The following is a 16,471-nucleotide window of genomic DNA, read 5'->3' on the forward strand; positions in this document are numbered from 1 at the left end:
TGTTAAAGGGGAAGGGAAGATAAAATGGGACTACCAGCATTTTTGACTTCCCACAATGTCTTCAAAGTCTGACAGAAACCAAATAAAACCATTCTAACTTTATTGCAGACTTTTATTACACCTTTTATATGGTGTAAAAGAACATTCAATGTATTTTCACTTCAATATCATCACACTGAAACATGTGCAGTGTAGCCAGCCACATACTACAGCTAGCAATGAATATCAGCAGGTTGTAAGGCCAAGAGGATCTTCACTCAAGTGAAGGTAAAGACTTATTCACACATATAAACTCGCTGTTGTTCACCATTGTCACTGTAATAAACAGTGTTAACGCCACCCCAGAGAAGGAAAACTGATTACATAGTCTGCCTTTAAGAAGACATTAGTGCATCTCAATCATATTCATGGGCTAAAGAAAGTATAAGGCTATGATTTTTTTTCACAGGAATAAAGCAAAAATATTAATTAGAGTGCTTTTGAATTCACAGACTCAAACTGTTCCTCAGGTACCATCATCATCATCATCAGCTGGTATGATGTTATTTTAATTAAGACTCTTTTGTATTCACATCACACGCCCAGACCTTTGGACAGCAGTCTCTAGCTCATCTATCAGATGAAAACACAGAGACTGGATAGTCCAGCAGGGCCGAGTCTTTGGTAAAGTTCAGCTGGTGTCCTGGTTTATAGATAAATATTCAGTATTTAGTTCATTTTACCAGGTTCTTCTCACACATTTGGGTCCATGCTGGTAATTAATTCATCACCAGTGTGATGAAACCGCATTGGTATTCAGTACGGGGTAAAAGTGGGCAGAGTTGCATCACCAGTACTCGTTAATGTTGTGTTTTGGGTTCAGAAGCCCAGATACTCTGCCAGGAACACAGCCATGATCTTGGTCAGGTTCTCCACAGTGGGGCGGTGCATGTTCTCCTCTGTGTCGTCCAGTGTGTGCCAGAACTGTGGGAAGGGTGTGGCGATGACATGCAGCACAGGAACACCTGCAGAAGAAAGTGATGATAACAAACTCTTTACAGTTTCAGAGCACATTGTAAAAACATTTTTATTGCAATAGAAAAATTAGGTCAGGAAAGAGAATTTAAAACTGATTATTGAATTTGGAGGAGGGTGTATGAAACTGGCCATCAGTGTGTTACAGAAAGGGAAGAAAATACAAAACATATATAACATTACATTCATTTGGAGGATGATTTTGTCCAAAACAATTTACAGTAATCGCATTCAATCTACAAAGAAACAAGAGCTAGATGTCCTCAACAATTTGAAGTGCCAGAGGCAAAACTTACAAATGGAGAACAACTATGTGAAGCACAACATATGTAAGTTTAACCTGTTTCCCTCATACAAAAATGAAAAAATTGGAGTGCATCCCTTCCAAACACAAACTAAGAGCAGGTTCAGCTGCAATGATTAGTCGACAGAAAATTAATCTGCAACTATGTTGATAATCAATTAATTGTTTAAGTCAGTTTTTAAGTGAAAATGTCAAACATTTGGTGGTTTCAGCTTCTTAAATTTGAGAATTGGCTGCTTTTTCTTGTCTCACCTCTATGGTTAGTTAAATATCTTTGGGTTGGGACTGTTGACTGGGTAAAACAAGACATTTGATCACATCACCTTGGGTTGTAAGAAATTGTAATGGGCATGTTTAACAGTTAGCGATTAATTGAGAAGGTAATCTGCAGATTAAATCAGTCGTGAAAATAATTGTTAGTTGCAGCCAGTTTAGTGATATAGTACAACTGCTTTTTGGTTGGACTGGCCACAGACCAGCCCTATAACCGTGGATGTCTGTGAGTGAGTGGTGAAATTACACCGTTGGTTGGCCAAGTGTTGGAGTTTCCTGATTGGCCGTTGCTCTTTCAAAATGAATTGGTGCAAGATGATGGAAGCAGAGGACAGCGGCGTGACACAGAGCTTCCTGTTTCCTGCTCTGAGCTTTGATGCTCTCAGCTCCAATGTTAAATGCAGGAAAGTCGCCTAAACCCCTGTTTAAACTGACATGTACAGCGTCTCTGCGTCTCCTCTACCGTCTGGTGTGATCGACTCTCCGGCTGACAGCGCTGTCAGCAGCCAGCAGGGGAGACGCTCCGCGGTGTGTTTGGATTTTATAACTGCACTAAAACCAGGACACAAGCTTTTTATTTCTCTGACGTTTTCACATCACAAACGATGAACAGCAGCATTAAAACACAAGTCTTGCAGGTAAAACATGCGACTCATGTGGCTGTTATATCAGTTTAGTGTGGGGCGGCTGCTCTGCAGGTGCACTTGATTTGACTGTAACTGCAGTAAACAAGGCAAATATAAGCTTCCTGAATTTGCACCCAAAATGTTGTCAAAACTCTTTCAAATCAAACAGCTTAACATATGAGTGGAAAGTATTGTTCTTGCAACTGCATTTATAAACTCTTTTTTTGACTCAAACGTAGCTTAATCATGTCATATGATGCTACTTCAGTTCACTTTACCAGCAAATATTACTGGGACCACTGTAGAAAGTTGCAGATGAACATTTAATATCCAGGATTTCACATTATAGACACTATCACTGACTATCCCTGTAACACATTGGCCACAATTTCACACACTGACCATACACGGTCCAGCCATATACTAGGTTTTGACCTCATTCGTGCTGACATGGGGTGTCAAGGTCTCATTTGAAAAGGTGAATTTTTAGCCTGCAGTGGAAGGTGAGCAGCAACTCTATTGTCTTCACGATCCACCGCTGTGGGGTAAAAATAGAGAAGAGCCTGGATCCAAATGAGCCACTGTGAGCTCATGAAGGGGAAGGAGCACTTCCACTTCACGAGCTGCAACAGTGAACCAGTGTAGTGAATGGAGAGTGATGAGAGCAGCATTCTGGACTAGCTGCAGAATACTGCTTTATATGGATTAAAGAGTTTTTATTAATGAACTGGATTAGATTTATAATGTTTAACATAGATGGATGCATAAATGTAGATTTAGTTTTGTCTGTGCTGTGTTGTATATTATGTTTGTGCTTGCTGGTGAAGAAGGGGCGAATACTCTAGATGTTGTACAGGAGGACTCTACTGGAGCAGGTTACTGCACTGATCTTTGTCATGTGTCTGTCTACTGTATGTGCGTCACTATCACTCACCTTTATGAAGGAAGGGGATGTGGTCGTCCTGCACGGGTCCGAGGTACACATCCTTCCTGAAGTAGGTCTGCTCTGATGGGTGAGACGTCAGCAGACCCTGTCGATGAAGTCTCTTCTCTGAGAATGAGTGTTGACAGCAGAGTTAGGGCACGCAACAGGGAGAGATTTAAATTATTCATGCAAAAGCTTGTTTTCAACTCCCAGTATTTACCTGCAGCAATCAGACGGTCAAACCAGCGCGCCGTGTTGTCAAAGTGATTTGCAATCAGTGGATCAGGACCACCGAGAAGATCCAGCAGCACAAACAGGTCCTAGAGAGAGAGTTTAAAGTCAAAACAGAGAAGTCAGTAGCTGGAAATTTCTATTAAAACAGAGTTTTCATGAAATTACGGCACATTACATATTACAGAAATGTAAAAAACACAGAAGCATAGAAACAGTAATGAGTACTTGACTACTGTTAAGTTTAAAAAGGGGCTGTGTTTACACCGGCTGCTAAATTCAGCCTGTTCATACATAATTCAGACACACACAGTTTCCTCACCACAGCCTGCAGCATGGTGGTGTGTGTGGAGCCAGCAGGGTGAGGTGTGTTGGCCATGCGCTCAGCCAGGTGACGGGAGCCGTACAGCGAGTCCGTGGCGGTCCATTCTTCAAATGACTCCTCTCCATCAAAAAACACAAGCTGCAGAGTCACTGGAAGTTTCTAGGAGGCAAAAAAAAAGAAAAAAAAAAGAAAGGAGAGTCAAATTAAAATGCACTTTTCAACTAGCAGCGACTGAGGCTGGTTTCTCTCTCTGCAGTGTCGTTGCAGTGTGTATATTCCTAACGGCATAAATCACAGCCTCTGGAGAGATACCGCTATATACAGATGACTGCTGCACACAAAACAAGCGGCTGGAGTCAGCAGTTTCTAGCCTGTGCTGCAGCCACTGAGGCAGGGGGATGAAATGAGAGTATAAGGAGGAAAAAAAGGGAGGAATAGCTCTTCTCTCTTGTCAGCATCTCTGAGTTTGTCTTTGTCACTTCTAGGAAGAGAAGGAGGGGCGCTTATGTATCGAACAAATTAATCTGTCAGCATCTGCTCCAATGCACATGTAACAAAACACATACCTGCTGTTTGAAGGATCTAAGCTGAGCATCCAGAGAAGTGGCGAGCTCCAGGATCATAGCGCAGGGCACCGCTGAGTCACTGGCGCCCAGAAACACCTTCTCTGGGGCCCGGGGGTCTGGAGGCAGGGCCTTAGAGTCATAGTGGCAGGTCAGCAGCAGCCTTCGTGGAGCCGAAGGGTCCAGGGTGGCAATAATGTTGGTGAACGAGACTTTCCCTCGAGGTGTCGGAGAGTGGAAGGAGTCTAAGTCGATGGTCCAGCCAGCAGACAGCGAGGACAGAGTGGAGGTGATGTGCTGATGTTAGAGCAGAGAGGTTGGATTAAAGATGAGTGAGGAAAGACAAAAAAAAGAGAAAATGTGAAGAGAGGAGGAAGCTGTTTACACACACCTGCTGAACAGCTAGGCTGCCTTGTGTCCCCGGCAACCGCTCTATTAGGATCGGCCTCAAGTGAGTCTCCCACAGGCGAGTCCCGTCCACCTGAGAGGCTAGACGATGGATTTGAGCCGGAGAGCATTTACTGGGTTTGTGGGACAACTGGAAGGGAGATTAAAAAAAAAATCTGTGATGAAAAAGAGGAACAGCAAGAAAAACAACGTGTTCAGTGAACAAAATGTTAAGTAGGAATTTGTAATAACGTCACCAAGAATGAAAAACAAGAATCTGTCCTGTTTCCAGGTCGTTATGGTACAAGTGTTCCACATCTCTGATCTATTTTCTTCACATATATTTGGTCCGTTTTTGTCTCATACTGTCATTTTATTGCTACATCTGTGTAAACAACATCTGTCTGTTCTGGAGGAGGGATGCATTCTCTGTTCATGAGGTTTCTCCCTCGTTTCACTCCTTTTCTTGATCTAAATTGAAGATCTAAGGCAAGAGGCTAAAACAATTAGTCAATTAATTGATCATTCAGGTAATAGATTAGTAATCTGCAACTATTTTGATACTTAATTAATTGTTTCAGTGATCAGTCAAGCAAAAATGCCAAATAATCCTGATTCCAGCTTGTCACACATGGACATTTGATGCTATACTTCATCATCTATAAACAGTAATTGAATATATTTGAGTTTTGGACTATTAGTCATATAAAACAAGAAACATGAATATGTCACACTGTACTCTGGGAATCTCTGATAGGCATCTTTCACTATTTTCTGACATTTTATAGACAAAACGATTAATCAAGAAAATAATCGGCAGATTAATTGATAGTGAAAATAATCATTAGTTGTAGCCCTGACGTTTATTCTCCTGTTTTATCTTAATTCTCATTTCCAACTTAACACTTTTTTAAATTGTATTTAAATGTATTTTTATATTGCCTTGTGGTCCTTTTATATTCTGTCTTTATTTCTTTTATGTTTTATGTAAAGCACTTTGAATTGCCTTGTTGTTGAAATGTGCTGTACAAATAAACTTGCCTTGCTTTGCCCTAGTCCTATATTGCACAGATTGTAATACCCTTTGTGATTTTTTTCTGATTTTGGCATATAGCCTATATTATATGAATAAAAATGGAGTTGACTGGAATTAAAAGTATAAAATAACAGGGAAGAAATGGATGAACAACATCAAACCAGGTCATCCCTGATGAAATGAGACATGTGTGATCAGGGGGAAGAGGCACTGACTGTAAATTGCTGAATGAACGTTGTTACTGACCTCCTCTTTAATGGATCAAACAAACAAAAACACACATAAAAAAGTACTGTAGATGAAGAAATGTTGAGGGGAAATATCTAAAACAATCTACTTTTGCATGAATATTTATATCTTTACAATTTAAAAGGACAAACATCAAGTCCAAACTCATGGCTCACACATGTTAGTGACATATGTTGTCGATAACTCTTACCCTGTCTTTTGTCAGATCTACAAATGGCATACGGTTTACATGCCCGCTGGTCGTGTCGTTAGACAGGTAGATTCCCAGAACCACCGCCAGCATCAGAACACCGAGGAGACAGAGCAGCAGTACCCGGGCCCGGGGCATCCGCACCCGGTCACAGCCGGGGAAAGAGCCGCCGCCGTTGCTCTGCTGCAGAGGTTTGTACCGCCGACTGGACCTGGACATGACTGGAGGTGCAGCGTCTCCTAAACAAGCTACGTGTCCAAACTGACTTGTGGAGCATGCAGGAGGGCAATAATACACACAGGAAGGAAGTGGAGGAAGTAGACTGGATGAGACGAGTGGTGTTTCGGTACGGTTGTTACATTTGCAGCTGTGTGTGGTCCTGGTTCAACATCGCAGCCCATCCTCCGGGTCTGACAGTCTGTCTTTAGTGGTCCAGATCTTCAGTGTGACTCCTGCAGCACAGTTTTCTAAAGGCATGACTTTTAGGATTCATTCACACAGAAACAATAACTATATATACATATATATATATATCTATCTCTGGCTTCTGCAACTCTTTCCTGCTGCGTTAAACTATTTTTTAAATCTAATTATAGCTTCAAAAGAAGAAAAATACAACAAAACTCCTCCTAACTCTTCTGGTGCAGCAGTCCCAATAAAATATGTACAAATTTAACGTCTACTGAGTCCAGGACGTCGATGGTGTAACTTCTTCTATGGTTTTTATTACGGTTCATAAAGGTGAACCAGTACCACCTACTGGTCTGGAGTATCAGGTGCTGCAGAAAGAGACAATACATGTAAATATACAAAATGAAGACTGTATATATCAACTATGAGGCATTTAACGCTTAAATAAATACCTGAGACATGTAAGTCATCTCCTCAAGGTGATTTAAACTGTTTTATAAACATGTTTACATTTACATATAGTCATAATATATACATAATGATATATAGACAGAGTTTATACATAATGACATATTATATATTATATTGTACTTACTGTATATTGTATTGTACTATATTGACATAATGTATACATCAATCTATGTGCTGCAGCCAGGAGTTTAAACATACTAAAAAAAAGACCAGACATCAAAAAGTCTAATTTCTATATAATTTTAGTTTAAAATTTATTTATTTTAATGTTTACATTTTATCTATTCAGTTAATTGTTCATCTATAGTTTCTGTAAATTCTGTTTCCCAATATTCGATGTGATATCTCACATCACATTACATTTGGAAACAGGACAGTGGTACTGAAGAACAGGATTGATGTCAGTTATGTGAAATAAATTAAATAGAAAAAGGAAACGAATTTTGTTTTGTTTTGCCCTTTGTATTATGATTAAAGGACTATTTAGTAAAACTAAAAATGATTACTTCCTTATGGAAGATGTTAAAATTATTATAGGCTATGTATTAAATTATACTTAAAATTATACTTATACTTAATAAGTGGACTTTGCTCTGTGTGAGTATTTGGACAAACGCCTGGTCATTAAGAAAAAATGGTTTATATGGGTAGTGTTTATATTGTTTTTTTGTTTTTTTGTTTATTGTATGTTTTCCCCATACTACATACAGTATGTGGCTTGCAGTAATGGAAATTGCATGTCATGTAATCACATGTGGGATGGATCATTTTTAATGATATGACAAAAATATTCATTCATTCATTGAATGAATAAACGAATAGTGGGGAAATCCATGATAAATCCTTATTTATTTAATCACCTAAAAGTAGTCAAATGTAAATATATTGAGTCTTTAAAAGTACTGCAAGCAGCATATAAAATATCCATCATCAACTGTAGAACATAAACTCCATCCAGGTTTCTAAAACACACTAATTCACACAAATTCCCAGAAAAAAATAACATATAACATAAAAGAACCTCTGCTCATAGTAATCAGGATGAATCTTAGAGATATTTATCATTGTTTTATCCTGTTTCTCACCTGCTCCTAAATACGGTTGATCCACATTTTCAGTTATCACTGTCTTGCCACAGGTGGATCATCAGGGGCTCTGAAGGCCACAGATTCACTGTGGTGCAATTAGTTTGATTAACTCTGCAAGTTTATTTGTTAATATGCACCACTAAAGGACTACATATTTACAAATCTTGAGATGCTGAATTGTACAGAGACCCTGTGTCAGAAATCTTAATTTTTTCTGTTGATTTTATGCTTACATGGTAAATTTTCCTAAATACATTAATGTTTAATCAAATTATCACAAAATAACACACAGAACACACAGAAAACCTGGCACAGGATAGCATTTCAGAAATTGAGTACTGTGGGTCAATTATAGGGACCACTAGGGGGTAACTTTTCAGTTTTACATATTGCAAATATAAACTTTTCCACAGTAATAATCTTTCCTTTATCAGTTGCAGGATAAATATTAGAAATCTTATCTTAAAAAGTGTCAATCCATTTATGATGAGCCTGCAGACAACTTTTCATTTTCCCTCTGATGGTTCTTGAGAGACATCTGTGATGTGTTACACATGTTTACTATGTACTGCATCTTTTTATTTTTACTTTTTTCAACTTTATTGGTCAAAATTTGAAATACATAGCCCAAGACGTTCATATTCTTAATATATTTGCTGAAAGAGATTGAATATTGGCAGATTTTGTATTTTGAAAACTCACATTTCTGCATATATGATAATATGGAGTCATCATGACAAAGCTTGTTATTTGACCTACTTTTCTGTTTTCATATATGTCCCGCCAGATTTTAGTCCGGGAAAATGAACGGAAGAGGAAGTTGACGTTCTAAACAGTTGTGATTGGTCCGCTGCCGTTAAGTCCCGTCTTCTCTTGCCGCTGATTGGCTTAAGCGCCCGTCCGTCTCTGCTCCCAGCGATGACGCCTTCCGTACAAATACAGTGTTAGCGGGAGTTTCGGGAGTCATTCGCGCTTTCTTCCTTGACGCCGGGACCGAGCTCGTGTTCAGCCGCACGTTTTGCTACTGAGGAGACGTTAAACTTGTAGCTGGAGAGCTGCTGTTTTCTCGGGAAACTCAGGAGCCACATCACACTCTGCCAGCATGCATGTTATCAAGAGAGGTGAGCCGTTTTTTGTTGCTGTGTTGCGGTGTAACTAAGGCCTCAGTTAGCTTCAGTGCTACTGTCAATACTGTTGATTTACCGATTAGGAAATGATAGAGACGGTTGTGCTGCCTCAACCCGACTGCTCAGTTGTTATATCACAAAATCGAAACTTACATGGTTAGTTAACGTTTGCTAGAAGCAGCCAGTTAACTGGTATTAAGTTACATCTCAGGCTACAGCTAGCTTGATTAGCGTTAAAGTTAACCAGTATGTGTCTGAAACGTGTAAAAAAAACACTTGATGTTCAGATGGATGTTCATGTGAACGTTAACTGATTAAAGTGTCATTTCTCAATCATTCTCTGCAGTTTTTCATTTGAGGTTTGTGTTTACAGCCATAATCCTTTGTTATACTTGGCGCGAAAAAGACAAAGTTATAAAAGGCCTGTCTGCCTGTCAATATGGACCCCAGTGAAGTTATGAGAGGGAGAAATGTTAATGAGCTCAAGTGAAATCTATTCAAGCATTATGAAAGCTGCTCAATAGCTCAAACTACTGCTTTTATCTCTCTGGGGTAAACAAATTTGGATCTTAGAGGAAGGTGCGGTTTCTTTAATTGCTGTTTTTACATCTGGGTGACCGGATTGTGGATTTCAAGATCCTGTTTACTCTGAAACAGTAGAAATATGAACTGTATATCTAAATATGTGTGTACAAATTGTTTTAGTATTAATCCAGTTTGAAAGTATTTATGTTCAAGGTGTATTTCAGAGAAAGTACGGCACAGTGACAAAAGAAAAACGGCTTCCCCCCAAAACTCAACCCTTGGAGCCTTTGACAGCGGTGCAAATAATTGTAGGGAGGTTTTTAGCCCTTTTTTAAAATTCAAGGACAAAAAAATCAGGTAATTGATTATCACAATAAGATACAATAATTTGTATTAAAAGTAAAAATACCAAAGCTGCTAACTGGTAAAGTATAGGTTCGTAATCTTTCAAGTCAACAACAGTCAGGTGCCCAAATGAACATTGAAACAGGTTTTTCTCGCCATAATCATCATTCCTCTTGTTCATACTGATCATCATAATGCACTTAGTAGTTCCCTGGTGGTGGAACGAGTTACCAAACTCTGTCCGATCTGCAGAGTCCCTCTCAATCTTTAAGAAAAGACTAAAGACCCAGCTCTTTCACAAACACCTCTACACTTGATGGACTGAAGGTAGAGAAAAAACAAAAAGACAAAATAAAATAAAATAAAATCTGCTCCTTTGCATTGCCTCAGTGCATTGCATGTTGGCATCTATGTCCTATCGGACTCAAACTTAAGCTTCATGACACTTACTTGTGTTGTTCTCTCCTGACTAGATCTCTGCTTGTGTTGTGTAAGTCTCAGATGAACGTCGTTTTGGATAAAAGCATCTGCTAAATTAAATTTGTAAATTTACAATGTAAATGATGGGGGACAAACTCCACAATCCTCCTCCTGTGCAAAAATTTATTCAAAAGTTTATCTGAAGCTCCTGCTGTCCAAATTAGTCAATTCAAGTAGATATCTTTCAAACATTAGTCTTTTTAGTGCCAAAATTCCTCAAAATGTTGGCTGTGGATTTTGTTCCCATCACTCACGTAGTAAACACATTTGAGGGGATGAACAGGAGGAATGATTACAGCAAGAAAAACATGCATGAAGGTTCATTTGGGCACCTGTCCTTTTAAGACCACCTACGAATTTGAATTAAATATTATTAAAGCCTTTTATATAAATATCAACAAACTTTTGTTAAACCAAATGCTTCTATTAAACTGATTGTGTGTGTGTGTATATGTATATGTACACACACACACACACAATCAGTTTAATAGAAGCATTTGGTTTAACAAACAAGAAATATTGATATTTATATAAAAGGCTTTATTAGACAGACAATACTAAGACTATTCTTTAGTTTCATCTTTATTGTTAATTGATTTGTGTAATTTCAGTTTGGTTAACTGAAGTTTTTGTTTTTTCAGATGGACGCCAGGAGCGCGTCATGTTCGATAAAATCACCTCTCGCATCCAGAAGCTCTGCTACGGGCTGAACTCCGACTTTGTGGATCCGGCCCAGATTACGATGAAGGTGATTCAGGGTTTGTACAGTGGCGTCACCACCGTGGAGCTCGACACGCTGGCCGCGGAGATCGCCGCCACGCTCACAACTAAACACCCCGACTATGCCATCCTCGCTGCACGGATTGCCGTCTCAAACCTCCACAAGGAGACGAAGAAAGTGTTCAGTGACGTGATGGAGGATCTATACAACTACGTCAACCCCTTGAATAAACGCCACTCCCCCATGATCTCCAAGGAGACGCTCAACATTGTTCTCGAGAACAAAGACCGCCTCAACTCCGCCATCATCTTCGACAGAGATTTCTCCTACAACTTCTTTGGCTTCAAGACTCTGGAGCGGTCCTACCTGTTGAAGATCAACGGCAAAGTGGCCGAGCGACCACAGCACATGCTCATGAGAGTGTCGGTCGGAATCCACGGAAAAAATATTGATGAAGCCATCGAGACCTACAACCTGCTGTCAGAGAAGTGGTTCACCCACGCCTCCCCCACTCTCTTCAACGCAGGAACCAACAGGCCTCAGCTGTCCAGCTGCTTCCTGCTCGCCATGAAGGACGACAGCATTGAAGGCATTTATGACACGCTGAAGCAGTGCGCCCTCATCTCCAAATCAGCGGGAGGAATTGGCGTGGCTGTCAGCTGCATCAGATCAACCGGGAGCTACATCGCCGGCACCAACGGCAACTCCAACGGCCTAGTCCCCATGCTGAGAGTTTACAACAACACGGCACGTTACGTCGACCAGGGAGGCAACAAGAGACCCGGAGCCTTCGCCATGTACCTGGAGCCGTGGCACTTTGATGTGTTTGAGTTCTTGGAGCTGAAGAAAAACACAGGGAAGGAGGAACAAAGAGCCAGAGACCTTTTCTACGGCCTGTGGATCCCCGACCTCTTCATGAAGAGAGTGGAAAGCAACCAAGACTGGTCTCTAATGTGTCCGAACGAGGCTCCTGGGCTGGACGAGTGCTGGGGGGAGGAGTTTGAGGCGCTCTACACCAAATATGAGAAGGAGGGCCGGGTCAAGCGTGTGGTGAAGGCTCAGCAACTGTGGCATGCCATTATTGAGTCCCAGACAGAAACCGGTACGCCGTACATGCTGTACAAAGACGCCTGCAACAGGAAGAGCAACCAGCAGAATCTGGGCACCATCAAATGCAGCAACCTCTGCACAGAGATCGTTGAATACACCAGTGACGACGAGGTGGCGGTCTGTAATCTGGCGTCCATCGCTCTCAACATGTACGTCACCCCTGAGCGGACCTTTGACTTTAAAAAACTGGCCTACGTGACCAAAGTAATCGTGAAAAACCTGAACAAGATCATTGACATCAACTTCTACCCAGTGCCCGAAGCCGAGAAGTCCAACAAGCGTCACAGGCCGATCGGGATTGGTGTCCAAGGACTGGCGGATGCCTTCATCCTGATGCGTTACCCCTTTGAAAGCCCCGAGGCTCAGCTGCTCAACATCCAGATCTTCGAGACCATCTACTACGCTTCCCTGGAGGCAAGCTGCGATCTGGCCCGCGAGCACGGCGCCTACGAGACGTACCAAGGCTCTCCTGTCAGCAAGGGCATCCTCCAGTATGACATGTGGGAGAAGACGCCGACAGACCTGTGGGACTGGAAGCTGCTGAAGGAGAAGATCGCTAAACACGGCGTGAGGAACAGTCTGTTGATGGCCCCGATGCCGACGGCGTCCACCGCACAGATCCTGGGCAACAACGAGTCTATTGAGGCCTACACCAGCAACATCTACACCCGCAGAGTCCTCTCCGGAGAGTTCCAGATCGTCAATCCTCACCTGCTCAAAGACTTGACGGAGCGAGGACTGTGGAGCGAGGAGATGAAGAACCAGCTGATCGCTCACAACGGATCCATTCAGGTAATCAATCTTCTATCATAAAGGTCACATATCACCAAAATATTTATTGTTGAGATGATTTTATTTTGTCTGGATGGATAAATTAAAAGGTACTGCATGAAAAAAATTAACTTTGGGCAGTTTTAGACTAATTTAAGTGAAAGTATCACAGCTTGACTTCATTGTGATTTTAAATATATTATCTGACAAACAGCCCAAAACCTCAAATATTCAGTTTATTATCATATAAGACAAAGAAAAGCAGCAAATCCTCATGTTTTAATAGTGGGAATCAGACAGTTTTGCAATAATCAAAATAGTTTCTGCTTATTTTTTCCTGCTGTTTTTAAGTTTTCCTGTTTGCTTAATTTTCTTTAACAGGAAATCGATGAGATTCCAGATGATCTGAAGCAGCTGTATAAAACCGTCTGGGAAATTTCTCAGAAGACAGTTCTCAAGATGGCCGCCGACCGTGGCGCCTTCATCGACCAAAGTCAGTCCCTGAACATCCACATCGCAGAGCCAAACTACGGCAAATTGACCAGCATGCACTTCTACGGCTGGAAACAAGTAAGTGAGACCAGGAGGACGAATCAGAGACGACTGCTGTGATCCAACAACGCGTGCTAACTGTTTCTTCCTCTCTACAGGGTTTAAAGACGGGGATGTACTACCTGCGGACGAAGCCCGCCGCCAACCCCATCCAGTTCACCTTGAACAAGGAGAAACTGAAGGAGACGCAGGCGGACACTAAACCCACGGAGCAGGAAATCAAGGAGCGCAACACGGCTGCCATGGTCTGTTCTCTGGAGAACAGAGACGAGTGCCTCATGTGCGGATCTTAAACGTGTCGTCTCTCCACTCGATAATCGCTCACTTACGCAGGTTAAAGGTCATCTGGTTAGAGGGGTATTTTAGTTGCAAGACTTGAAGCTTTCAAAGATGTACCTGAGGTTACTTATGAGTGCTTCCGTTAACAAACTTGAGCACTTTTCATCGACTACTTTCATGTGCAGTTTGAAACTGAATGTATAGAATTATTTTTATTAAATAAATGTTGTCAACTCACTTGGTCAATAAGAAACAGTTAAATGTACTTAAAGTGTATTTTATGTCGCAAATAAAATAGGTTTGTAATAGAAAATAAAATGTTTTATATGCAAGTTGTTTGTGTTTGTGTCGGTTTCATTAAAAATGTGCTGAAGGGCTGCAACGAATCATTTCAAATGATCTCATCTGATCATTTTTGTAATTAATTGTTTAGACTACAGGACATAAAAAACAAAAAAAAAATTCCAATTTCAACATTTCAGAGCACCAGCTGATGTCATCAAATGATTTAATTTGTCAAAAACCCCAGAAGTATCATCACACTTAAGATGTTATGTTAAAATTTTTACACTAAAAATGAAATCGATTATCTATGTTTACAGATTAATCTGTTGATCAACTAACTTGCTCTAAAGTGCTTCATGTTTTTAAAGTCTACAGTGTCAGTGATGCACTTTTCCCCCGTTAGTGCTGAAACAAGCAGTCAACTGATAGTAGAGCTGCAACGATTAGTAGATTAATTGGTTAGTTGTCAACTATTAAATCAATTGTGACCATTTTTACAGTCATGTCTTTATTCTTCTGACAGTAAACTGAACTTATTTGGGTTGTTGACTGTTGGCGGAGATAAAACTGGGACAAGGACGTCATCTCAGGCTTTGGGAAACCGTGATGACATCTTTCACCATTTTCTGACATTTTATAGACCAAACAATCGATTAACTGAGAAAATAATCAATAATAAATAATTGTTGGTTGCAGCCCTTGTTGAGAGTTTAGTGCTTTAACCAGAAAAAACAAGGACTTTGATATCACTGTGGAAATGTGAATTGTGTGATATTTTATACACAATGATTATTGTAAAAAGATAAGTGTTTGATTGCAGCCTCAGTTTACTATCACATGTATAACTTCAGCCTGATGTTTTAAAAGAAGGTAAAACTGTAAAAGAATGAAAAACAGCCACAGTTCTGATAGTTATTTTTAATACATTTTTTATAAAATAACAAAAACATAATTTACACTTTTAAATGTACACTTATCATTACAACCCAAAACAAAACAATATTGAACCAAAGGTTTTTGTCTATGCGCGGTGCAAAGAGCGGAAAGATGAAAATAGAAAAAGACGAAGAATCATATAAATCAGTTTTGTACACAGATCGGAAATAAAACAGAATACACAAATAAAAACAACAACAGTACCCTCTTATCTTCACTGCTGTCTGCAACAGTGGCCGATGTGTTAAAAAATAAATTATCAAAATATTTAACATCTAAAAAAAAAAAGAAAACAAACCTAGTTATACAATATTAACCTTAATGCATTATTGATTTGTTCAACATGGATCGTGGTTTATGCTATAAATAGCTTAAAATTATGCATGAAAACAAAATGTATATATATTAAAAAATAAAAAAAAGAAACCTTGCCCCTTTTACATAAGCAAAACTAAAGATTAAGACTTGCAGATACGAACATCACAGTTACACCTGCGAAGCTGCATGAATGAAGGATTTTCCTACTGGAGGAACAACAGGAGTGTGTCACCAGGAGACTTTAAATATCCAAAAACAGGATAAAGGTTGGAGCTTGTTGTTTGTTGTTTTTTTGTTTTTTTGGAGAGGCCTGAACCACTAAACAGTCCAGTCAGATTTAGGTAAAAACGTTACTGGTCTCAAGCTGAACGTGAACCTTTTTAACTGGCTGCAGAAGAAGAAGAAGAAGAAGGAGGTGCAGCTCCAAGTCGCCTCTCTTGTGTCAGTGAAAATAAAAGTTATTAGTGTAGGAGTGGGCGATATGGGGTCAAATCTTTTATCACAGCATGTTTTATTCTATGTCATAACTGTTAAACTTCATGAAAAATCAATTTATAGACAAAATAATGAGTCAGGAAAGTCTGTTTTTCGTCTAATCCAGCAAATTTAATCCATATAAATCACAGTACTTTATCACTTGGGTGCAAAAAAATCATAAAAATCCAATTGCCTGCAATGATCTAATACACCCAGAAATATTAAAGGGATCGCAACGACGGTATAAACAGTCTGACAAAATAGTCTGAGGGTACGATGCAGCATATCGCCCACCCCTAAATCAACGGTTTAGTGTCATGAAACAGCATCTTTGAGGAACCTGAGCGAGTTGGAAAAATTCAAACAAACAGTTCCAGTCAGATCAGGGAAGAAGCCTCCTGATGGAGCTGTTCCACGGAGCGGAGCGGAGCAGAGCAGGAGATGATAATTCA

The 16,471-nt window shown here is 40.1% G+C and overlaps 2 protein-coding genes across 2 annotated transcripts; one reads left to right on the forward strand and one right to left on the reverse strand.

Moving 5' to 3' along the window:
• Positions 1–98: 98 nt before the first annotated feature.
• On the reverse strand, positions 99–7,007 carry qpctla (glutaminyl-peptide cyclotransferase-like a). Its single transcript, XM_042415273.1, has 7 exons — positions 6,124–7,007; positions 4,653–4,799; positions 4,265–4,558; positions 3,696–3,857; positions 3,363–3,462; positions 3,152–3,268; positions 99–1,004 (listed from the first exon to the last, which is right to left on the reverse strand). The coding sequence occupies exons 1-7, from the start codon at positions 6,340–6,342 to the stop codon at positions 859–861; spliced, it is 1,185 nt and encodes a 394-aa protein (XP_042271207.1). The 5' UTR covers positions 6,343–7,007; the 3' UTR covers positions 99–858.
• A 2,017-nt stretch (positions 7,008–9,024) lies between these two features.
• Positions 9,025–14,335, forward strand: LOC121899439 (ribonucleoside-diphosphate reductase large subunit). Its single transcript, XM_042415272.1, has 4 exons — positions 9,025–9,214; positions 11,212–13,193; positions 13,554–13,742; positions 13,823–14,335. The coding sequence occupies exons 1-4, from the start codon at positions 9,196–9,198 to the stop codon at positions 14,015–14,017; spliced, it is 2,385 nt and encodes a 794-aa protein (XP_042271206.1). The 5' UTR covers positions 9,025–9,195; the 3' UTR covers positions 14,018–14,335.
• Positions 14,336–16,471: the final 2,136 nt, after the last annotated feature.

This window comes from Thunnus maccoyii, chromosome 6, assembly GCF_910596095.1.
Source record: "Thunnus maccoyii chromosome 6, fThuMac1.1, whole genome shotgun sequence".
In the NCBI taxonomy this organism is placed as follows: domain Eukaryota; kingdom Metazoa; phylum Chordata; class Actinopteri; order Scombriformes; family Scombridae; genus Thunnus; species Thunnus maccoyii.

Coding starts and splice junctions, on each gene's coding strand:
- qpctla (XM_042415273.1), bottom strand. CDS start 6,342: ATGTCCAGGTCCAGTCGGCGGTACAAACCTCTGCAGCAGAGCAACGGC. Junction 3,463..3,695: donor CCACCATGCTGCAGGCTGTG/GTGAGGAAACTG, acceptor CTCTCTCTCTAG/GACCTGTTTGTGCTGCTGGA. Junction 3,269..3,362: donor TGACCGTCTGATTGCTGCAG/GTAAATACTGGG, acceptor ACTCATTCTCAG/AGAAGAGACTTCATCGACAG.
- LOC121899439 (XM_042415272.1), top strand. Junction 13,194..13,553: donor CTCACAACGGATCCATTCAG/GTAATCAATCTT, acceptor TTTCTTTAACAG/GAAATCGATGAGATTCCAGA. Junction 13,743..13,822: donor ACTTCTACGGCTGGAAACAA/GTAAGTGAGACC, acceptor TCCTCTCTACAG/GGTTTAAAGACGGGGATGTA.